This window comes from Thunnus maccoyii, chromosome 14 (genome assembly GCF_910596095.1).
Source record: "Thunnus maccoyii chromosome 14, fThuMac1.1, whole genome shotgun sequence".
NCBI classification, from domain to species: domain Eukaryota; kingdom Metazoa; phylum Chordata; class Actinopteri; order Scombriformes; family Scombridae; genus Thunnus; species Thunnus maccoyii.
The window spans coordinates 16,277,403-16,303,282 of NC_056546.1; the positions used below are offsets into that span (position 1 = coordinate 16,277,403).

General features: G+C 41.4%; 1 protein-coding gene across 5 annotated transcripts in view; it reads right to left on the reverse strand.

The window, feature by feature from the left end:
- The window catches only part of march8 (membrane-associated ring finger (C3HC4) 8), an 80,189-nt gene that overhangs the window by 29,977 nt on the left and 24,332 nt on the right, over positions 1-25,880 (reverse strand). The window contains exon 1 of one of the 5 annotated variants that reach the window (XM_042433283.1): positions 6,452-6,635. The exons of the other annotated variants lie outside the window; for them this stretch is intronic. Coding sequence (XP_042289217.1) covers positions 6,452-6,481 — 30 coding nt within the window. The 5' untranslated portion in view covers positions 6,482-6,635. Of the gene's footprint in view, positions 1-6,451; positions 6,636-25,880 lie in introns of those variants that run through there. 5 annotated transcript variants of the gene reach the window in all.

The window sequence follows — 25,880 nt, forward strand, 5'->3', positions numbered from 1 at the left end:
CAGCCTCACAGCAGAATATAAAGACAGGTTTGTGTTTGAGGTCAGCAGCTTCTCAGAATACAAACCTGAGACCTACAGTCAGACAGGCTGGTTACGGCACCATCTGTGCTAGCCTACCAGCAACAATCCCAACACAGAAATGAAATGAGTCTCAAATGGGATTTCACACGATAGGTCAAAGTCTCAAATGAGAAAAGCTTGCAACCTTTCACCTTCTTTGTTTTTATCATGAGAGATCTAGACAATTTGAAAATGAACAGACAGGGTGAGGACAGGTTTATCGAGTGTCATGTGAGCTGGACAAAAATGAATCTGCCCTTCAATACTTTTGTGTTTGATTATCAGTCTGTTATGTATGCATGTACACACATTCAAGATGCTTTTGTGCTTACTTTTGAAGTGTTTTTTTGTTGTTGTTGTATCTATTTTCCCCAACACCCTTAATCCATTTTGATTCCTCTTCATTTCCCAGAATGTTTTTTCAACATCCCTCAGAGAACTTGCCTGGACTCGCTGCATCTGCTCTCCAGTGGAGAGAGTGATAGTGATTGTGACACTCATAGAAATAGTAACGGCAAAATACTTTGTTTTTCCATCTGTGAAGAAGCAGCACTAGTGCAGCTTAGGTACAACTCACCAAGTCTTGTAGCTGAGAGGAATTATCAGTGGAAAATCAACAGATTATCAGATCTCATCATTGGAGGCAACGTGATGCAGCAAGCAGAACATTTCTTTCGCCTAGAGATCACTTGCAGTATTTTATGTTTCTATTTCTAAATGGTTTTACAACTTGCTTCAAGCTGCAGGCTTTGGAAAAGGAAAAGCATCAACTTCCTTCAAGTCACAGCAGAGACATAATCAACAAACAACTAAATCTTCCTCTGCCTCAGAGCCACTCCAGCTTCACAATCCACTCTAATAACAAAACAACCTGTGTTTCAGGGGTTAATGCAACCACACAGAGTGAGAAAACTGCTCTTTTGGACCAGTTATTGGTGGGATCTGTGAAAGCATCTTCATTCAGCATGCCAGGAGTCATAAAAGAGCCTGGCCAAGGACAGTTTGAAACATGAATATTGATTCAGGGCTATGAAGGGTATTTTAACAAACGCCTTGGCAAATGGCCTCAAATATAAACTAATAATTTTTCTGCGTTCAGTAAAAGCTGTATATACAGTGAACGCAAAACGGATTTCTACTGAACTCTAAAACATGTTTAGGGACATTAGTTGGCCCCTTTCTGAGATATATTCCAACAATAAGCAGCAACTTGCTGTGTGTCCCAAACACTGAAGGAGGTTTGTTTTATGTGGCAGTTACTCTGTTGAAAAAGGGCCAAAGAATACAGTCCATCATCTCTTGTTACATATCGCTGACATCGTAACAAGGCGTGGAGGGAGTGACCCCAGAGATGGTAGGAAAAAGAGACGGAGGGCGAAACATAAAGTAAGTGACAGAGAAGCCAAATGAATGATGGCTATCAGACAGTTGTAATGAGGTGAGTGTCGAAGGAATTAAATCAGTTCAATTAATGGACAGAGAGGGATATCTGTGTGCGTGTGTGTGTGTGTGTGTGTGTGTGTGAGTGAGGTTTATTGGAATCAGCTTTCCACATCGCTCTTTCCCCATCTTGTTCTTTCTCTGTAAATTCATTACATGTCTAAGTGACCTCTGCAAGCTGTTGAACTTTTCCTTTCAACAGAAGCTGTATAATTTCCTAATCATCACAGTTCAATGACAAGCAGCTTCACCTTCACCTCTGTCTTTGACAGCTTAAACAGCCACGAGGGCTGGTCGGTGTGTTTATCCTTTCCTTGTGCATATAAGCTTTTACCACTGAGGAAAACACTAAGTACAACATTCAGGTACTGCTAGTACTGGAAAGCTTATTTGAATATGAACATGTAATGCATGTATCAACAGATTAGACTCGTATTTTCCGTCAATGTGGTCATAAAAACCATCCAGACACAATGCATGTTACAGTAGACAACTGAAACCTTAGAAATACTGTATGTCTTCCTGCGTTTAAAGCAGTCTGGCAGTGTGATAAATCATTGAAACATTATTATTATTATCACAAACTCTAATTGTTTTATATAGGCGGACAAACCCCAAAAGGGTTTTAAAAGGTTAAAAAAAAGATATAAAAACACAAAAAACTGGATATAGAGGTATTGAAAAACACAAAAAGCTGATGAACAGTATTCATTAAAATGTATGTTAATAGCAAGAAGAATCATCATCTGACACAGCCATGCATGAAATATATCATTCCCCAATCTCATGAAATTCATATATTTATTTACATGCACAGTTGAGACTGAAGTCTCCCTGTATGTTGCATACTCAAAACATTATCATGTTCTGAAGCAACTTACATGGCGCAGAGAACTTTATATTGAATACTTTTGGTGCTATGGGAGAAGTGTGCGTTCTAAAATTGTTAAGCAGATGAAGGCAGAGTCGACATCATGTCAGCTTTCACTTGGCATGAAACCATTAAAAGGCTTTACATTGCACGGCAGATTTCACTTTCAGACTGCTTGCAGCATTTTACGTGGTCTGGTGTCAGTAAAACACAAACATATGCATGGATGCTCTCAGCACACGCACGCATGCATCTTTAATTCCAGACGTGAATGTCACTTTTAAATGAGCATTGTGATAACAACGGTTATGAAAATGACTTCTAAGCCGACAATAACACACTAAAGCAGACCACCATAACCCCACTTTGTTTCCAGTGAAATAACCATAAAGCTAAAGACAAACAGACATCAGACTGACAGGTGAAACAGGAAAGCTTATGGATCTGCAGGTATGACAACAGAAACAGTGGGTTTAGCCTGTGGCAGACTGCACAGGGCAGTGTTTACATCTGAATAGCTTTCCCTGACATAAATGGCATAAGCATAATATGATCTGCTTAGGGCTGATCATTCTGCCAAACGCAGATCTAAAATGAGGCCTGTGTTTTTTTAAACGCACAAGTTGCTGCAGATAAGCCGACACAAGATTTCCTTCCCAGACGGAGATAACTGAGATTCCTCTGTGTAGCCTCGGCTCCAAAGAGACATCTCTCTCCAATCACATAAATCAAATACCAGCAATGTCAAATAGGCCATTATAAACGCACACCCTTAGCCTGAAAATACAGCTGACATGCACAAACATGCACACTATTACATTCATTTGAGTAAACAACGTATTGACTGGCCCCTCCTTGCTGAGAGGTCACGGTCGCGTCCCTGCAGCAAAAGTAATATCAAACGAGGGCCATCAGGAAAGGAAGTTGGCCCTTATGTGGTTTCCTGTCCCTGTCAATGTCCGGCAGCCACTTAAGGAGGAAATGCGAGGGGGCAGCTGGGCAGGAGAGCAGAACCAGATGAGAAATCTCAACTATGCACAGTAACAACAATCGGTGGAGAGCTCGGCTGACCGCAGACTTCTAACCAGAGCTGGGATAACTGTGTCTGGGGGAAAAAGGAGATGGACATCATGCTATACAGAGAGGTCATGCAATTTAGAGGGAAAAACAGAAAAACCACCTATCTGGCATTCTAGTTTCCTACAAAGCAGTTTAATCATTTGTCTTGCATGGCAATGAGTCTTATTTGAGGGTATATTCTTTCCTTTACACAACAGAGGCTAAACAAAACAAGGCCATAGCTCAGCAAAACTACAGCACCACAGTGTCAGCCCGCGGCATCTGTGTGTGTGTGTGTAACTGCATCGTAAAACCACATCAAACTGAGGAAGCCTGTAAAGTGAGACTGCAGGAAACACCGCCAGACTGTGTGTTTCTGCTTTTGCATGTGTTTGTGCATGGATGAGAACGTCTGTCTGCGCTCTCATCAGCAGGATGTGAGCTTGCGGTTTCCCCTACTCATCCTCATCCTCCTGCTCTATCCGTCGTTCATCTCTCTTCATCTCGGGAATAATTACATCAGTATGTCCAAACAGGATATGGTAGAGGAGAGACAGTGACCATTACATTCAGCGCAGAATGATCCGACAAGGCTATATGGCAGTATTGTAGAGTCTCATCGAGTCTCACAGTAACAGTCATGAGAACTACAGTGAGAAGCAGATCTGACAAAGAAAGTACCAGAGATCGGTCCTAGGGGGAGAAGATGAAGGAAAAGTGAAATATGACAAAGTAGCAGCAGGGGGTGATTGCTCTATAAAGAAAGCAAGACATCCAAAGATATGGTGAAGTTTTTTGTGACTCTGCAGTGAAACCGCATTTCCTCATTAGCTGTACTGCAGGTCGTACTCTTCCACAAGACACGAGTCATTATTTATGACTTGTGTGAAGAAGTCAAGCTACAGATAATTAGTTTAGCGCAGTGCCTCCTAATTAGCTGTGTTAGTGTGTGAACCCTCAGTCCCCTTGTGATATAATCCCTCAATCACACAACCACAGAAACAAAGAAATGCTAACAGAAACCAAAAGGTCGACTGAGCAAAGAAAAGAGAAATGTTGACCATAACTCATTGTAAAGGAGAAGTATAAACTACAAATTCTGTGGAACTTAAAAGTTAAAAAGAGTCTCTATCGCTGACTCTAAAAACAGCGTCCGATAACAGCTTGAGGCCCAAGCCCACCGAACAGCTTCTTTATAGCTACCAGCACTAAGCAGCTGCTTAGAGAAGCATTAGCTCTGACCCCCACTGGGAATATGAAAACACTATCTGAAGTGTAGGAACATTTGAAACAAGTTTCTCTCTCTCCCCCTCCTCTTTTTATTTCATTTCAGCATCCAGCATGCTGAATACTAACTGAGCACTCAGTTCTCGGCACTGTCGAATGTTAAAACCACGCTCAGGGGCTTTAAAAAAAAAAAAAAAGAGCTCTTTCCAAGGAAAACAAGAAGCAGCAGATGAAGACTGTTGCAGAGTACCCAACTTATGATTGCAACCATCTTAGTGTTGCAGGAAAACCACATCATAAACTCCAAACACCTGTGAGCACAGTACCCTCTGTCACTGTCCTCATCTCATCTTTCTTCTCTCTTCTTACTTATTTCTCTTTCTATACCTTCCTCCCCTCTCCAACAGGTTTTAAGCCCTGCAATGACATGTGACTACATTAATCTCCCCACCCCACCCTCCCCCCCAGCTGCAGATTTGACACAAAGCTCTGTGATTTGGTGCATCAGTCGATGATGTGATATGCTAAGCCATGGACCGAGATGGGGGGGGGGGATATATTTATATCAGATCACTCTGTCACCGAGGCCTTGTATGTTTGTCTGCAGGTTTTGCATGCATCTATTAGCAAACAATTATGCTCCCCACCAGGACCACAGCAGCAGCACACTGCAGGAGTTGCTGCCTCTCTTTTTGCACTTTCACACTAAAAGTGCAGTTAGGTGCCAGAGCACGTGAAAGAGGAGAAAATTCAAACTCAAGATGGCAGAGCAGAGGGGTTAGTGAGTTCATGTGTACTGAATCAGACCGTATCTGGTGTTTTACAGTGTCTTGTATCTTTGAAATACAATTTATCGCCAAACACAGTGGCAGCACACAAATAGCCTGAAGACATTACTGCGCAAAACAGTGATTATTTAAAAAAAGAAAGCATACAACTATGCACACTGGAGTCGACTCAAGATGACAATGCTTATGGGAAGTTTAGGTTCACATTTGTGAGTCATATACAGTATGCTGTGCACCCCCCACTCATCCTGAACAAAGGGCAGGGGCAGAGGAGAAAGTGGGTCAACCTTTAACACTGTTGAGGTGGCAGATGCTTGTCTGAACCACACAAACAAACAGTGCCGTCATGCATGCACGTCCAGACACATGCACTGACTGTAAAACTACACACAGGGTGCAGAGTCCTTGAGAGACAGCGCTGATGGCATGAAAACGCACACGGAAACAAAAAGACGAGCAAAGCAAACATAATGCACCCACACACATAAACACATCCATAACCCCCCACCATTACTCTAACACTGCCACTTCTGCTTGACAGGATGTACAGACGGACCATTTCTGACTGTCTCTGTTCATTTTGCTCCCCATTTATCCACTCCTCTCTGTCCCTCTCATACACAGACGCACACACATAAATAGACAAAAACCACACATTCCTGGCAACTCTTTCATCTCCCTGCTACTGCAGCAGAAGCGCTCTGCCATCACCACGGAGACAGAAGGCCTCACCATAACAACCGCTGAATGGAAACTACGTTGAGCCCTCTTTCCTTTTATTATCACTGTGCTTTCTCTGCATAGTGTAATCGACTATGCATCTAGATGTGGTGTAAAAGCTACGATTTTTTTTTAACAGGGTATATAGCATATATACACCCCTGAGTGGAGGCTGCAGCAGTGAAAATTATCACAACAATGACGACGTCGACATCAGCACCATCAACATAAACAACACAGGGACAAACATCCACAACAGCAACACAGCGAGAACAAGAATCTGTACCTGAATCTTCATTTTCCAACAGGAATTCATGTCTGGATCCTGAAGCCACCTCACCTCTCCTTCACACACACACACATTCAATCATGCACACACTCACCCACACACACCCTCACGCAGACAATGGTTCCTTAGGGAGGTTACATGCCCCCTCTGTAAATCCTCGAGGTGAGCCAAGACGGAGAGAGAGAGAGAGAGAGAGAGAGAGAGAGAGAGAGAAAGATGGAGAGGCAAATACGGAAGTGGAGCCGCAGCAACAATGTCAGCCGTCGCCGTGGCGACTGCAGCAGCACAGTGCGGAAACAAAGACAGACAGAGGAAAAGATAGGGAGGGAGAGAGATGGCAGAGGGAGAACAAGCGGCTGCCCTACATTTTCTGCACACACACACACACACACACACATACAAACACAGAGGCAGAGCTGCTGCTTGTTCGGGCTTGCTCTCCCCTCTCAGCTGCACACACACACACAAACACACAAATACACACACACACACACAGAGCCAATCCGGTACTGTAATCCCATTGGCCAAGCTACCACTTCCTCCAGCTGATCCTGATGAGAGGTGGGGGAGGGGCAAACTGTTGTTGAATCATTCATGAGAGGGAGGTGGTGTCCTTTAAATAGACTCCAACGCTCTGCACACTAGGCTTAACCTTAAAGTACCTCCCCCCCTAACCTTACATGAGCCTGTCCGCTTCACACCACCACGCACACACACACACACACATACACACACACACACACACAAAGCCTCCTCCCTCTGAATCTCTGACTGTTTTAAAACAAACAGTCAGCCACCAAAATCTCTTGTAAACCACCATCATTGTCCGCCAATCAGAAAGACAGTAACTCCCGGCTCCACCAATCCCCAGCAGGCACAGAGGGATGCGATGTGGAGCAAAGATGACAGAGGGTAATTTATTACACACATCCTCACAGCTGTATTCAAGGGCAAAGCTACAACACTGCACATCATTCAAATACTGAACAAGCTGAGGCCCATTAATAAACACAAAGCAATGAAGCCTTTTAGCTAGGATTCACTTACCATGACGATGCTGGTTTGCTGAAAAAATAAGCCAATAAAAAGCAAGATTGCTGTCAACTTTGTGATGGATAGGGAAGCCAGCTATGGAGGTCAGATTTAAACAAAGAAACACCAAACTTGATGTAATTGCGAAACACTAAATCCACTAACAGAGGTTAAACACACAAACATGCTAAAATCCCCTTGCACATATCCTCATACGTGCACAGGCATGTAAAGAATCCCATAAATCCCATAGGACTCAACTGTGGGTTACTGCAGAGTAAATTTATACATGAGTATCTTTTAAGCAAATGTTGACAGATTTTGTGTCAGCGACAGTCAGAGAGAAAGAGTTTAACAGCTAAAGACAGAGATGAAACGCTACATCTGTTCTCTGTCTACACACCGAGGACAGATCAGGTCCTTTCCATTGGATAATGAGCTGAGCAGCACTTCCATTGAGTAACAGTGTTTAAATGGCTTTGGACTCTGAATACAGTCTTACAGCAGGTCCACTGGCAAGATCCGTGGACTTTGTTCAACTAACACAACAAAGAGATTTTACATTTCAACACGACATGAGAAACTCATTATTGGTCAATTCTGAACATTTGTTAAATGTCAATGTTTTTTGTTGTTTTTTTTAAATTGAGCTAAATGCTAATGTCAGCATGCTAACATGCCCACAATAACAATGCAAACATGCTGAAGTTTAACAGGTGTAATTTTTACAATTTTTATTATCTTAGTTTAGTATTTTAGCATGCAAACATTTGCTAATTAGCACTAGACACACAGTACAGCCGAGGCTGATGGAAATGTTATTAGTCTTGCTGTTATTTGGGTCATAAACCTAAATATGTGACAAAACTGAAAATGTGTTCTGATGATGGCACTGAATGAAATGAGGATAAAAGTTATTACAATTCATCCTTTGCGGACAATGAATGTCTATACAAAATTTCAATCCATTCAATGGTTGTTAAGATCTTTCAGTCTGGACCAAAGAGGTGAACCTGACAGACAAACTTTCATCCCTACAGCCATGACGCTGGCATGGCTAAAAAGGCAAACTAAGGGCTTCTGCATGACATCCACCACTCTCGCTCCATAGGGCACACTACTTCCTGCATTGGCATCAAACATTGGCACTGGAAGTAAATTATGAGGTGCCAAATCATCTAATATAAATGTAATTTTATGGGATACTGGGCTGCAATAACAACAGGCATATCACTGTCTTTATATACACCTGTTTGCAGACAGAAAAATTCTACACTGAAACTGTTCTGGTATTTGATCATACTGTTTTCTCTCTTGTAGTTCAACACTGAATAAGGAGTCCTTATAAGCAAAATGAGAGCGGGTACAAATTTCAGCAGTTTCTAGTTTGTACAGTGTGAAATTAGAGTGCGGAGGTTTGTATGATGACATTTCTAAAAGTGATGATGATGCATCTAATTTACAGCACATTAACACAATGTCTCCAATCCTGTCACTTAAATAGCACAAATACTTGCATGTTTTCAAGACAAACGGATACGATTCAACCGTTAAACCTCTAGGGAAGAAAGCAGGACAAATAAGAAAAGATTGTTAAGCAAAGGTGAGAGAAGGCTACCGCTGCAGATGATGCAAGTGTAGCTTTCCAATCGCTCAGCCAGCTAACAGCCCTGTCACATCAACAAAACATAAGAAACAGGTGATCTTTCAGCTCAGGTTGACAGCAGCACTGCAGGGCTTTCTAATGTAAATGCTACGGAAAAAGACAGGTTCAATAGAGTTGAATGAGGAGTATAGAACAGTGGTTGGACTGATTATAGCCCCTGTCAAAAAATAGAAATCATAGCTTGTGTGAGATGTATAACAGCATGATCGAGTATAAGGCAGGAAAGCGGGGACATGCAAGTGTAAATCAGGGACCCAAGAGGAGAGGAGATGAAATGTTGGGGAGTTGGATGGAGGAGTAAAGAAAGAAATTTAAAGCAAAATGGGAAGGGACAGAGGGAAACAGAAAGTGGAAAGGGAGAACTCTTGACAGTTTGATTTCTACTGAACGAGAAACACATCAGATATCCCACTAGGCGTGAAATTGAGCCGTAATAGCCTTTTAAGTTCATATTCAAATACAGTCATGCATACTGATAACTACTACACTACAGCTTGTCTGCCTACTGCACGTTTCAATCAAATCTACCTCAAATTAAGAGAAAGAGACAAGGGGAGAGATTTAAATGAAAAAAGGGGAGATGGTCCGTAAGAAAAATAAAAGAAAAACTCTTCAGAAATTATTTCTAGTTATTTTTCCTTGCTTAATATTCTGTAAAATGTTGAATAACTGCACAGGACTCCTTTGCTACTTATCTGCTGTAACTGTATGCAATGCTTTGATCTGGAGCTTTGCCTTTCATTTACATATCTCTGTGTAATGCAGCGGAGGATGGTTTCTGAGCCTCGTGCATTCATGAGACATAATCTTCAGACCAAAATACACAAGCACAGACATTAAGTGGGCTGTCAGCGCTGCGGCACAACCACTGCACAATGCCATTTATTCAACGTCCCGAAATAACTAGCGGCTGACTGTAGCGGCTTTATTGATTTGTAGCTCTCCACTCTACCCACTGTTCTCTTGCCCCGTATCTCGCCATCTTTTCAATTTTGACACCCAATGGAGCAAATCTATCTCAATCTGTGAAAGCCGATGGAGATTTGCGGAAAAGGGTTACGGCTGTGAGCACACGTGAGTGTCAGCACTGTGGTCAGGTGAAGGGGAGGCAAAACGCTAAGGCGACCTCTTTCTGAGAGCCACACTCTCACGGGTTATTTATGGCCAGGCTGCGAGGCTGGCGACATGACCGTGGAGTGTGTCAGAATGCACCTGATAGCTGCATTCAAGACACAAACGTTCACACTGGTGACAAGATGACGCACATGTAAACAGTAACTGAAGTCAAGGGAGGGAATGGGAGTTAAATTAAGATGATAGCAGACTGCACTAATTATAATCTCAATTTGACACCAACAACTGATTTTCAAATCCAAAAATGTAGAGGTGAAATGAAAGGGTACGTTTTAGGATGCACTTAAGATTTAACACTGGTGCTCTTAAAAAAAAAAAAAAAAAAAAAAAAAAAAAGGTGTACAAGAAATATTGTGTACAAATATGTACAAGAAAGCAAATTTCAGGCACTCACGCTATAGGACAAAACACAATGTGGATGTAATCATAAAAAAGCCTTTGTAACTTAGATGATTTATTCATGAGACATCTATTGCATGTCTGCCTTCCTCCATTACCCTTCCTGACTTTTCTTCTTTTCTTTCAAGTTTTTTTTTTTTGGAGTGTTTCCAAATCAAAAGGATAGAGGGCGTGGTATGCTGTATAGATTTTAAAGATCTCTGAGGCAATTTTGTGATTTTAGGATTTATAAATATAACTAAATTGACTTGAATTGAACAGGTGAGTGAAAATGGGTCTCATTCCCCCAAACTCACAAATCAAAACACTGATAGAAAACAAGACCAACAGAAAATATCCAGAAGTGCTTAAGTCAAGGGCAGTCGGACTTCCTTTAGATTCTTGAAGACATTTACACCTCTCATCTAAAAGGTCGCCTCGTTGCTCTTGACATCTGGATATACGATGACCTGCATGACTTAGAATCGTCACAACGGAAAACAATATATTTAAAAATGTACAAAAGCAATCAAACATGTACTGTATTATGCATGAAAAACAAGGGTGGATCACCAACCAGGCAAAGCAGGCAACAGCCCAAGGAGCCCAGACAGAGGGGTCCTTAAAAGCCCCAGTTTCACTGCATGTCGAATGGTTTTGGTAATTTGATTAACTGCAAAATTTGGTGTTCTGCATTATTAGTTTTCTGGCAATGTCTCGCAGAGGGACCCGTGTCAAAATGTAGTTGTAAGAGCTTTATTACTTTAGTTTATTTGCTTCCATGATGCATATTCCTAAAAAGGTTAGGATTGTGTTTAATCAACTTACCACAATTTCACACAAATTGAAGTTTGACTCCAGCACAGGAACGCTGGTTGCACTGGATGTAATAGGAACTTGGAAGCAACAGGTACACATTGCACAGAGGACATTAGGTGGCGAGTCAGTACGTTTTTTTTCCCTCCTCTAACAAGTTGCCAAGGTGAAAAAAAACATGCATGAATTGTTCTGTGTTAAAATGTTTGTTTCATAAAAAGGGTCTGAAATCAGTTTCATCATCTGTTACTTGTTTTTATGCATGCTTGAACTTTGTTTGTTTGATTGTGGAGAGTCTGTAATAGTTTGCACAAAATATTTCATGTCACCATTGACAGTCCGCACAAGTTATTGTATTTTGTATTGGGATTCAAAGTCTGAGCTGCCACATTGACGTCAGGCATGTTACATTTTCTCAACCAATCTGTCCACTCTGATAGAAATATGAACACAGTGTTCTTCTCTGAGCGTGTAATCTGTAAACGTCAGCCGTGATGCCGAGTCTTTTCACGATCTCCTGGTGTTTTCCCAGCTGCAGACTTCAGTACAGAGCAGGAAAGCTCTGTATCACTAATGAGTGACTCACTGTTATGGAACAGAGAATAACAGACTGTACTAAGAAATACTGTGATAGACAGGGTTGCACTGTCTAAGTACTGTACAACAGAGCAGAGACTACATGTGTCTGTGCTTTAATATCTGTTAATGAGAGCCAACTGAGCAAAAAGACAATAACTACTGAATTATCCAATTCAAAAGCAAGGCCACAGTTACAGGCCAATTTAAACCAGAGTACACTAGAATAATACATTCATCTAAATATTCATATTTAATAAATTGCTTCAACATTAAAATGTACAAGCAGGCTTGGATCTCATCACCAGACAATAACACACAGACACACACTAGGGATGTGCTAGTATCAAATTTTTATGCTACATCCCTCTATTAGTGCTAAAATATAGTTAAATTACTACACACTGTTATCGCCTTGAATTTTATACACTGAGCAATGGTCTTTACACAGTTTAAACATTTTAACAAGAGTAGGTTGTTCAAAGCTTAAGACAGTTGGCTGGAAATCACTTTAAATGCAGCCGAGTGTCTCTTAGATTCAACGCACCTATTAATATTTTGGAGATCCATGAATTTTTCCACATAAAATTGATTTCTGGAGTGCAAGAGCTTTGTAGTAAGTATTATTTGCTTGGTGTTAACAGTTAACTTATTTTTTAAAAGGCAGAGAAATTTGTAAATGCACACAGAATATAATAAAAGTTATACTGGGCTCTTAAAGACCACTTGTGGCTGAACACAATCAACTGCTTGTGAAGGCAGGAGAGCTGCTCTGTGTTCATGGTTTCTTCTGAAAACAATGATAATCACGATAATGACGGTAATGGAAATGGTTGGTGGTATTGATACTGTCAGAATGTTTATAGTAGAAACAGTGTACCAGCACATCTCTAACACACACACACACACACACACACACACAGTGTCGTAGAGAGGAGGCAAGTGGAAAGTTAAGAATTATTTGCTTTTTTATTCAACAAGGCTAATCTAGAAGGTATTGTTAGACAGGAAAAGAAATGCAACAGATGTAACATGTGGAAGGCGTCTCACTGAAGCTAACCATGAATGAATGAGTGAGTGAAGGTGCAAATGAGCAAAGACTTTCTGGATCATGATGGGTTTTCAATCAAGAAAAACCAGTATAAAAAAACAATACAAACTCTTTCGAAATTCAGGGAATTTTTCAAGATAACACACACACAGAAGTTTCACTCTTACACATCTGGAACCTGCACAAGCACAGGTGACGATCTGTATTTACTTTCATTTTGACTCAGAGACAAATGTTTGAAATGACTCATGTGAAAATCATGTTTATTTAGAAAGTTGTCGGAGGTTCATTTTTTTAAAATATATTTTTAAGGGCATTTTTGTGCCTCTATTATACAGTAGCGATAAAGGAGAAAGTTAACAGGAAATGAAGGGGAGAGAGAGATGGGGGAACTGTAACCGAACCGCAGACATTGTGGTCATGTGGTGTGTGTCTTAACCAGTAGGATATCAGGGTCCATTGTAGGAGGTTCACTTTGAGCGAGTCCTCAATTCCCTTAATCTATATAACAGAGCTGGTGAACGCAAAGTTAGCATGACCCATAGAGCCAAATGGCCACATTTATAATTAAGACAGACTGAAATAAACCAGAATTATACTTTAAGGCCTTGCTCAAAGGAACGTCAGTGGTGGTAATGAAGGAGCAGCGAGGGCTCTTTTATTTCCCCTAACGAGGGGATCTAACCTTTAGAGAAACGCGCCGTATTTAATATCAATTTGGAGGTTAAAGCACCACAGCCTGATGGTCAAGCCATAAAACACTGACCTTGGGCTCTTTAATGATTTTCTCACAGGGAGTGGACGTGCTGGCTCATGTTTGTTATTTTAACATTCACCACCATCCACACACATATACACATATTAAACACAAACACGTCATATTAAAGCCAGCAGCCACATGGCCCTCTCTTGACTTCCACCAGCGTCTGGGTTAATTAGCTATCAGAAAAGGGGGGAAAAAAATCAGACGACTGCAGCTTTTCCTGTGTAGACTTAATCAGGGACTCTATCAGTATCCACATCAGCACCTGAGACGAGTGATAACCGTCTAAATGAGAAGTGTTTCGCCGGTGCATTTGGGTCTATAAGGAGCACAGGACGACAGCAGCAGCTGGCAACAGACGTAGATCCTGCGTAACACTTTCATCAGGCTGGATCAATGAATCCTAAATACTTCTCAAGTTGCAGAGGAGTGCTACTAAGTATGATGAAAATCTCCCTCACTTAATTAAACCTCCACAGTATGCATGCGTACGCTTGATGAGGAGTCATCAGAGCTATTGAGATGCAGACAGCAGCACAGAGCTACGATGCCAAGGCTCATTGTGCTTCTCAACTCTCGACCTGGCTGACCTGATGTCTCTGGCGTCAGACAATTAGTCTGACCGCGGCTCGGATGAACAGAATTGGCTAAAACACCAGCACAGACATCCAGGAAATGTCTAAAAACACTTACACATCAACATAAAGAGACCCAAAGTTAAAACCAAATGACCACACTGTTTCCGAAATTCTTACTAACAGAAGAGAAGTACCGGTAATTACAGTAGCTGCAGTCTTTGAAGTAAAATCAATGGGCAGGCTGGCTCAAGTTTTAGCTCCGTCTCCTATAAACATCAGCTGCCTGATGAAAGTAATTAAGATTGCTATCATGTCTCTCAAATAAGAGGGTAGCATAAACAGTTTTAAAGGCCAGCTTTGCTTTTTATTTTCCTAGACCTTTTTCAGCCTTTGCAGTAAAGTAGAATGAAGGTTTTTTTTCAAAGGATGTGTGGACATGATTGATAAACTTTATCCACCAACCGTAGATCTTTAATCTGTGCTGAAAATTCATTATCCATGTGCACCACTGCAGGAATGACCTCAGCATATTATATATATATATATATATATATATATATATATATAATAAATAAAAAAAACCCACTAATGCATCCCCCTCCCCAGTATGTGCCTCACTCCCATTTGGCGATTGTCCACTTGCTATGGCATCACCAATCATCACCTGCTGGTAAACAGATGGCGCCCCATCACTGACCCTGGACAGGTGGAGAAGTCTGCATTGAAAATATACTGATTAGGGTATTTTTAAAAACACATTCACATACTCAGAATGCATGATATCCTCCTTCCACCTTATCAGTGCTTTTACCTTTCCCTCCTTCAAAGATCTGATCAGGATTTCTCGGTTGTACGCAGCCTCCCTGCAGGATGAGAACCCTCAGTGGGAGACTCCTGGCAGACAAACACGCCTGAGGTTACAAAGCTACTTCTCCTGCATCTAAACCTTCCATCCCCATCTTCACCGATGACCAGACATGACCCTCACTGGAAACATATTCACCTACGATGCCTCCAAGACCATGTTTACATACAGACGGCACTGATACTATGTTGAAACAGCACAAGGCTGAACTTCTTTACCTCTGATCTAGCTGTGCAGAAAACCAGCATGCATCTACACACATATCCAAAACTACACAAAGAGGAAGTATAAATAATTCCTCTATGTCCTACCATCAGAAGACAGCATCTTCAGAGATGTGTTGTTTTACCAGTGAACAAAAGACTACAGTAAACAGAAGCTCCTCAGACAGTTTCCTTTCTTTCTAACTCATGTCTCCGTCTCTCTCAACAGCTTGTTTGTAGCATTAGATGCTTTAATGTTCTGTATACCAGTGGGATGCAACTCTACCCACTCCTCTACTCTACAGCTACCTGAGGCAAGTAACCTTGGATTTACACACCCTCCCACCTCCAAGCCCTAATGATTGATGAAGGATGGAGCAATGAATCTGTCCTACACTTCCCACACTACAATTCTCCACCCACCTACTCCAATCACCATTTTAAAAAGAAAAAAGGTCTAACTCATTTGGTTTCCAGGTAAATGCGGTCCACAGCAGCAGCAATTTGCATTTAAAAGCTGTTCATCTTGCATGCCTCATGCCTACAATTCACTGAAAGATGCATTTGCATTTTGAATGCCTGAAAATGCTCAAACCCAAAAGCTAAAAATTTCATTTTAAAAAAGTGGAAATCAGGAAGCTAATTTTTTTTTTTTTTTTTTTTTTTGGATCTAATGAGCTGGATCTTCTATCATTTGTCCCTAATTACAAGAAATGAGAAGATACATTCAAGTTCACAAAGTTTAAAGGAGATAAGAGGACACATTTAGGACAAATCTATCTTGGGAATGTACTGCAGATATTAAATCAAACCGATTTGGAGGCAGGCTGCAATCTAGTTATACCCAGTATCAAGGAGATAAAACACAGAGTCTTGTGGTTCATTAACAGGCAGTTCCAGGTTGAAATCTACTGGTCTCGCAGGGACAGCCTAATCTCAGCTCAGATACACGGTTTGCTCTACTGCCCCCTGCTGACATGGTCCTGCACATGCCCTCAACTTAAAACAATGAGAGAAACTTTTCATGGGCACAAAGCACGTTTGAAGCAAGAGTGAAGTTTTTTTTTTTGAGTCTGTTAATTCCTAATAACTTCCTAAGTACTTCTTGAAAGTTTCCAGGAGAACGATGTAATTTGGTACTAATGATACGGAAAATAGAGAAAGTTCTGAGACTTATTAGTTATTTTGGTCAGTTTAGTTAGTTGTGTAAGTTGTTAAATATCCTTGAAAGGATTGCTACATTTAAAGTCAATATTTACTCATCATTCATTTAATATTGGAAACTATATTCTTCACATATGTTGAATTGTTTTCTGCATATTCAACAGACCTGCTGGGCACTAAAAGACTTTAAAGTTATCCTATCTTTGCATTTAATTTGAATTAATTGACTGCAAGTACACCAACTGAACACTGTCTCTACTTTGCCTATAATTACTTCCACATTATGTAGTTCTCTCAAGAAATTATCAAGAATTTAAGGACTGTGCAATAATGTGTCACCAAAAGAAGAACAGCACTTACAGTAAAAACCAGAACAGTGCAACGCAATGACTAATGTGATTCAGGCATTTCAACATAATCAGTGGTTTTTGGTGACTCATGCTGAATTATCTGCAGGATATGAGATTTGACAGTCCTCTCCTACCAGTGACTTCAGATACCTTCACCTCAAGGTAACAGGACTCATCATTCTCCTACGTTGCAATCTCAAGCAGAACATTTGCAACGTCACATCCCCAATGACGCCTCCACTGAGGCTTAACGTAGCCGCTCACATCCTTCCACCTTGTTATCACGCTTGTCACCTCCACCGTGATCCCTGGATTGACAGCCGACAAGGTGTTGGCTCCTACATGCTAACTAGCCCACGACTCATCCACATGTTTGCCAAATTTGTCTCCATATGGCTGAAGCTCCTACAACATCGCTCAGGATTGTTCGGTGCCACATGCCACAGCTGTGAAGGGCTCACAATGAGGCCGCAGCAAGCTGCTGTGACTTGCTTCAGATCATTTTTATGACACTACAAGGCAGCACAACGACTGAGAAGCACATCATGGTGTGGAACAAAACAGAGCCAGATTTGAAGCCACACAATGCTGTATTTACATGCCACACGTTTTGAATGACTCCAAACTCCTCCCCGGAGGGTTGTTTCCACTGTTACAGCGGCAATGTCACACTCCAAAAACGCTGTGCACTATGACTGGCGCTGCTCACATTAAGTAGAAGGGAGCGCAGAGCTGAGGCTTACATGCAGCGCTGAATGAGCTGGTTCCCCAGGACATAGAGGTTGTCTCTGTGAAAGAAAACTGCACAGCACATCAAACCGTAACTATTAGGCCTCACATTTTCAGAAATGATCCACTTCACCTCAGGTTAGATGGAAAGAGACAGAGAGAAAGATGGAGTAAAGGTGTGCAGAGAGCAGACTGCATTTTACAGCTGGTCTTTTGAAGTGATAAGCATGAAGTCAAAATCCCATCGCTCCCAGTCAGCCTGCACTCCAACCTTCACTTTTTTTCCCTCAATTTCCATCTCCCGATGCTGCCATCTGAAATATAGTCTGCTATTCCCTGTCCTCTACTTTCTCTTCCTCTCTACATTTCATCTTCATTTTCCAACAACCCTCCATTTACTCAAACCTCCTTCCAATCGCTGCTCCAATCTCCCTCCATCCTGTCAATATTTGTCCGGTCAGCTCTCCGTCTTTAAATAAATATCGCTAAAAAGCTGTGTTTCCACATGAAATGGGATGGGAATCAGCTCTCCAAGAGGGAGCAGATGGTGATACTTTCCTGATGACATCTTTTGGCATTTACAGCAATTCTCCACTGCTTGTTCCATCCCTCCCTCTTGCATCACACTCGAGGCCCTACAGGTTCAACTGCCTTTTTGTAAAGTTTAGAGCCTCGTGTGCTGCTCATGAGCTGCTCAGTCAAAAAGTGTTAACACAGTGAAGTAATTGGCAACTGCCTATACACACAGGAACTGACTCTGACTGGGTGCTGCTCTGCTCCAAAAAATTTATTATTCCCATTCCTGTGTAAATCACTTGATGGTGATCACATATTCATTGCACTTGGATAAGAATGGTTGTGATGCACATTTCAAAGATATGGGCATCTATTTAGGAACTTTGAGATTTCTAGGGGAGAAAGGCATCATCCAGCTAAAAACAAAGATATGAAATGTCCTCAGGAAAGAAAAGTAATCATGTTTTTTATAGAAACAGCATCTTTTGCATTTTCATTCATACTAAGTGCCCATTTTTCTGCAGCTAGAGTTTCAGCTGTTTGTTCAGCTGAGTAATCCTGCTCCCTGGGAGATCACCAGCAGTCTATAAGTTTTGTATTCAGTCAGTGGTTCTTCCAGTGGACAATAAAGGAGGAACACATTGGATTCTCTTCCATCAGCCACTAATACACTATTGTCCTCGCTCAAATCTGTCTCATCACAGATATTTGTCTGCAATTTTGTTTTGCGGTTTCAGCTTTCAATCATGTGGCTGGATTTCTACGTGTATGTGTGCACGTTGGATGACACACACACATTTACACGCTGTGAGCACGCTAAACAGGTCTGCTGCCAATTGAAGAGAAAAATCTTTTTCCCTGATCTGCACACTTCCTGTGTGCAGCTGACAGAAATGTGGAAGAATTGTGTGTCGACTCCCATAAACATACAATTTAAAATAAGTAAATAAATTAGAAAAAACACAGACTTAAGTCTCAAGTGTCCACTTGACAAGCGGCAGTTTACGTCACGATTGACTGAATATATGCTTTGAAGATATTGCTCAACATGCGTTGGTTTAACAGATTCATATTGTGCCAGTGACCTCGGAGCGAAGAGACCAGTATGTTCTCACAACATCAACATCCAAACACTTTTCTTTCCCAAGACACTGAGTAACTGCAACCCAGGCCTCAACTTGTTTGGTAGTCAACACCGAAACAAACAATGGGAACATATGCAAGTGTGTACAAAGCATTCCCGAAACATTAGTGCTAATATAAGCAGTGTGTGTGCTTGTGTGTTCATGCCAAAACAGCAATTATAGTCAATTTCTTGTTCTTTAACATTAAACTGGATAATGGCAGTTCAGAGATGGAGTTTGTTCCTTGAAAACTTATGAGAAGAGACCTTGTGATGTGAATTGAAAAGGTACAAAAACAACACTGGTTTAGGTATCGGCTCAATAAAGTCCTTGGGAGATGGTTTCCATGGTGATGACACTTTCTCTCTGTCTGCTTGTCCCCCATGCTCATCCTGTCTCAGTGGTCTGAGATTTTCACATTTCACATATAGCACCATCGTAATCTATTAGCAAGCCCAAGGGAGGCCACAGCCCTGAAAGAGATATGGGGGGGCGGGGAGGGGTGTGTTCGTGCATACAAGCATTCAAAAGACACAGCCGGCTTGCTGTCACCCCTGGCAGGGTGACCTGAGGCAACGGATAATGGAGAAGATATCAGCCTCCTTGAGCCTGTGTGGAAGGTGCTGTGGGTTCAAATAAACACATCAATCAAAATGATGGAGGACTGACAGCGAGTATCCACACCTACAGATCTTACAAATAGGCTTCACCTCCATTTCACAAAGACATTCTTCTGATTCAGGTTGCTTTTGCGAAGGCTTGAGACCTGCAATAAGGGACACTAGTTTAAATGGCGGATGATATCAGTCCTCGGAGAGCCCACTACCTGAATACTCATTGAAGCAGCAAAGCGAGGAACCGCAGCGTTCCTGGCACATACTGCATTTGACAGCTCTGACACAAGCAAAGCTGAGGCATGTCTGTGGCTAACAGCAGACTGGTTCTCCTCGTTCTGCCTCTGCTGCTTCAGCCCCGCCAATAGTGCTCTTACTCACAGACTTTGCTCGGTTTCTAAGGCAACAACATGCTCTTCTCTCGCTCTCGCTTCCTTCATGCTGTTTACAAAAGAACCATAATTGTGCTCTCTTTCACCTTGTCTTTTTGTTCTCTCACCTAACTCCTCTCTCCATGCTTGTTCGGTGCGCTCTACCCGCACTCAATTTCTCCTCTCGGTAGACGGAGGTGAATGTCAAGGCTGGGCCGCAGTCCTCCGCGCTCTGCAGTGCTCAGTGAACGCCTCATCAGGAGACCAGGTGCTAAAGCATTCATGCAACTGTACCATCCACAGGCCGAAGAGGGATAAAATGAGCACTGTGCACACAATTTCATGGGTTCAAGAGTAGCTTATGACCTGTGTTGCATGTCATCCTCACTCTCGCTGCCTATTAACTTCATCTGTGACTCTCTTTTCTTTAACTGATCCAGTGGTGCGTAACTGGAAAAACAGCACATTCGCCTCCCAGGGTCGGGATGCCATATTTGTCTCAAACTATACCTGTAATAGCCATTCATGTACATAAAAACTGAAAGAAGTGACATGCAGATACAGTAAATTTTATTTTTTATAGATTTGTATATTTTTTGTTGAGACATTTCCTGTGAGCCTGCTGAAGATGAATTATGAGGTTTTAAGAGGCTCCAGGCTTTAAGCTGCTAGACATTTCCAAGCAACAAATATCTGGTACTCTACTCTGCCTATGGGAGCTCTTTGTGAACGTTGTCTCTTTTAAAGATAACAAGAACATATTCTCCCCCAAGTAAAGCAAAACTGGGAAAAAAGTAGCAGATCTGTCCATTGATTAAGTGCTCTTGATGTACAGTAGCCCCTCATCTTTGATTCTGATTAACAAAGCGGATGGATTTCTATTGATCTGTCCATCATTTGATTCATAGATGCATAACTGAAAGAAATATGATGTGGGATGAAAGCTAATTTGGCTTCTATGACAACCTTATACAACTTAAGTTACTAATTAACACAGATGGAGATCAGACCAGCACAAGCAAGCAAGCAACATACAGTATATTCTCAAGGATCATCATTTAAAGGGAAAAACATTATGTATTGTTTACATATACAGTACATGCAGGCAATTATAGAGAAGGATGTCCCCGATCTAGATCATTTAATATTATCTGCCAATACCATGTTCTCCTTTCATATATAATATATATATAAATAAATTTCCTCACACAGCTGCACTGCATACACACACTATGCTTCAAAATTGAATAACTCTATATTATTTTTAAAAAAACATGTTTTTCATCTTTTACAGCTTTGATGTTTTAATTTTTTGAAATGGCATAAACCATAAAAATGTCATAGCTGTCGCTAATATAAAAACACTGACCAAAAGCACAAAACATCTGAAATTAGGCAAAATATATATACCTATACCTATATACCTACCTACAGCAGTGTTTTTGTCATAGTGACCTGTGAAAACTTCTCAGGTACCTTATCATACTGGTTTTGTTGAAAGTAGCTCTTAAACACCACCCAACTAAACACTGGATGTGCAAATACTAGAAGTGGCTTTTGGACTGCTTTCATTTTCCATTTTAAAATAGTTCCACACTGCACAGAGGTTAGCTGCATCTTAACTTATAAATACATGTGTGTTGCTTACACAAGTTGTGGATAATGTCCACTTATGACACAATGTGGCAAACTACCAAGACACGCTGCAATGTAGTAATCAAATTGGGGGATTGGAATTAGATTGGGGTAAATATAGTTGATATCTTAAATCAAAATGTGTCTAGATCAAGACATGTCAATTATAGCCTCCATTCTTTGGCTCTCCTCTCTAAAGTATAAACAACCAGGGTAAATCGGTCGTGAGAATTCCTAAAAGCCTAAATCAAAGGTAATAACTGTTTACTCCACTGTGCCATTTAAGGCTCTCGGTGCGGTGGTGCAAGGCTGAGGTCAAGTCACGCTGGTCGTGCATGAGAGTAGTTTTGTCAGTGCATATAAAGACAGTTATAATTATTATGAAGGTTTGGTCATCAGTCATCATCAGTTAATTGCTGAGATCTGGGAACGAGGCAACATCGTAAAAAGGATCCAGACAACAAGAAACACAAACAGTCAGATGATTATAGAGGTTTTAAACAAACTCACAGGTTATCCAAACATATGAGGTAAAGGAAAACAATGGATAATGGTAAAATTATTCATCATCATCCATTAAACAAGTTCTTGACTCAATTTTGGCCTGCCATCACAGTTGTTCGTTCAAGAACATTTCACATTTGGGGACATTTAGGATGTACTTGCTCTTAGTTTGACCTCTTAGCGGTAAATTGTTTCAATAATCTGGTCAAACACTTTGGATAGTTTGTGTCTGATCATCTGGGCTTCATCATCCACTAATTTCATGTCCCATCAAACTTCACTGTAGCGATCTTTAGTGTTACCAAAAGAAAGAAAAAGACAGTTAAAACTACAAATATTAGACCCAAGTTGTAATAAACCAGAGTGATCCATTTAGAAGTTCTTCCACATAAATAGGTGAGCTGTCTTGGCCTAAAATGCAGCTTTTATAATGATGTTTTACTTCCTAAATACTTGTCGACTGATCCTACTAGTGGTGCACTATCAACCTTGGCAGCAGAATTACAGTAAAAGCTACATTTTATACAGACAAATGAAAAAACAATTGAGTGAAAATCTGCAGCTGTGGGGCATCTACCTCATCAGACAGCCAGACAGCAACAAGGAGGAGTTCACAGTGTGGTCACAGTAGTGAATCCATAGGCAGAGAGATTAACTACGCTAATCTTCCACTGGGTAACACCGTGAGAGGATGACGGAGGAGGATGAAAAAGAGGTGGTTGTGGTGGGAGGAGGGGTTGGAGAAAGACAGATTAAGACATTTAGGGAGACTGGGATGTAAAAAAGAAAATAAAATGCAGCCTCATGGAAGAGACTCTGGAGTGTATTTGTGAACAGAGGCAGTAAGCTTACAGGGGTTCATGAGATAAACTTCCCCTTCAAATGACCGACAACTGGGAATCTCATTATCATATTTTACTGGAAATGTATTAGGGGAAGCAAGCGTCTGACCGCCCAGTATCTTTTATTCATGCATAAGAGACTTATTGTGCTCCCCATACACATGCACACCAGCCAACACAATGGAGTATGACAGAGCAGTGAGTCTTATCAGACTTTCATTATACAACTTGGGTGTACAGCTTCATATGAATAGCATACATCAGGCAGCCATTGTGTGTCAGACTCCGTATAACCAGACGACAGGCTGCAGTGAGGGAAACATCTGCAGTGTCTCCTCGGGGAAGATGAATTTAAGCGATGTGGGAGAGCTCGCCACCATTGATCTGGCTGGCAGCGTGAGTCACAGGAGTCAAGTCAGCATGTCACAGGCAATTAACCGGCGTCCTCAGACGCCCCATGAAGACACCTTCCAGTGAACAGAAGAGCGACAGAAAGCTCTGGATGGAGAACAGAGCGGAGAATGAAGCAGCAGCATATCAAAGAAGAGAAGGGACCAGCAGATACAGCCTTTCATATGGTGATTTCATCCTGTAAATAACTTCATCTGGGGTTTTTTTTGTTCGTCTATGTCTGTCTGTCTTCATGCCTGTCTCTGGTTATCTGCTGGTTCTTCATTCGTGTCTCTGCACACTATAACTGCAGTCACTCCTATAACAGAGATATTCAAACACTGGACGTGTGTCTTGGTATCTGTGCAAAAATTAAATTGGTTCTCTAAAATTCAATCTGTGAAACTGGTGGCTTTTACAGCTGACGTCTTATTTGAGTTCATGTACACTTTCTGTTCCTGCAGCATGTGACAGGCTGAACAAATTTCTATAGGTTAGTAGGTTAATAGCTATAGATCTGTTGGATTACAGCCCACGTAATATGCAAATTGTGAGATTATCATTTGTGTTTTTCCAAAGAGAACAGTTTAACATATGGTAATGTTTACTTGCGGTATCTGCTTATTTTTTGAAGAGTAAAGTGTTAAATTGGAGTTGTGAAAGTGTGTCTATATGTGTGTGTGTGGGTAGAGATGGTGGATGGCAATGGGGGCAAGGGTTAATTGGAAGATATCGTCTCCTCCGCCATATCTCCGCCTGTGTGTTTCAGCTCTTGGTTTCAGAGGAGCAGTTATTAGCAAAGACTGTGTCCCCTCACACCAGATAAAAGCAAACTATCACACAACATTATGCCATGTCTACTAGCACAAAGAGCAGCTAAGGGGACTGTAATTATTTCCTTGCATGTCTCTCAAAGTCTATTTTCTGCTCCCACGGGTCAACTGTAAATCGCATTTATACAACTTAATGCTGCAATCAATATCGAGCTACCAAAAGAAACTAAAAAAACCTGTGGAGCCGTCACAGGGGCTAATGAAATGAAATCTTTAACAAGGTGAAGAAGCTAAGTTCTTCTTCAAAAGGCCCTCAAAGGCCCAGCTGTCATGTCAGCTCTTCCACATTTAATTATGTTTTTTAGCTCTTCAACCTCAAGTGGCTCAGCCCAGTCGGGTCCTGCGGGAGACTCAGGCAAGTCCTGCACAGACGGGCTGACTAACAACACCAGCTGCTGGCATGTGTGTGTACATGTGTGTATGTATACCTGCAGGAGTGCACGTCCTGCATGTGTCTTTCCAAAGAGAGAGACATGGTGAGATGGAGAGAGACAACAGGCAGAAGAATAACATCAGCAGCTGTGCATCCTGCCAGATAGTGCTGGAACGATGAGTTGATTAATCAGAGAATTAATTAACATGAGTTTTGATAATCAATTTGCCCTGCAAGTCAAGTCTTTTATCAAGCAAAAATACCAAACATTCCAGTTTCTCAGAAGTAAATGTGTGTAGATTTTCTTAATTTCCTCTCATTTTCAATGAAATATATTTGGAGTTTTGGACAGTTGGTTGGACAAAACAAGATGTCGCCTTGTGTTTTGTGTCTTGACAGTCAATTAAACAGATCACTGATTTAAATATTTGTTACAACCCTGCTGCCAGTGCACAGAAGCAAAACAGAAACACTTTTAGGTGTCAACTCTCTAAGTCCTCACAGTCAATACTGATGCTGTATTTAACTGTCTAATCAGCAGTTAAAAACCAGTGAGAGTTTGTGAACTGTTTTTTTTTTTTCTGAAGTCCGTGAGGCTGGAGGAGAGGCCGAGTGGTGTATGTAAAGTGGGTTAGTTTGCTGACACATAACATTCATACCTTTTTGAAAAACCGCTGCCAGAGAATCCCATTACGCCCGTGTTATCTTCTCTCTCCAGCTGCTGCTTTACAGACAGGCCGGGGCAGCCGTTTGGCAACAGAACATCTACACCAGGATGAACGTTCGGGTGTGTGCTTGTGTATGTGTCTGTGCTTGTGTATGTGTGTGGGAGAGAGGAAATATATGCGCACGTCTACCTTTGTGTAACCTGTATCTCAACTGGATTAACACGTTTGTGCCGTACAGGCATCCGTACTAT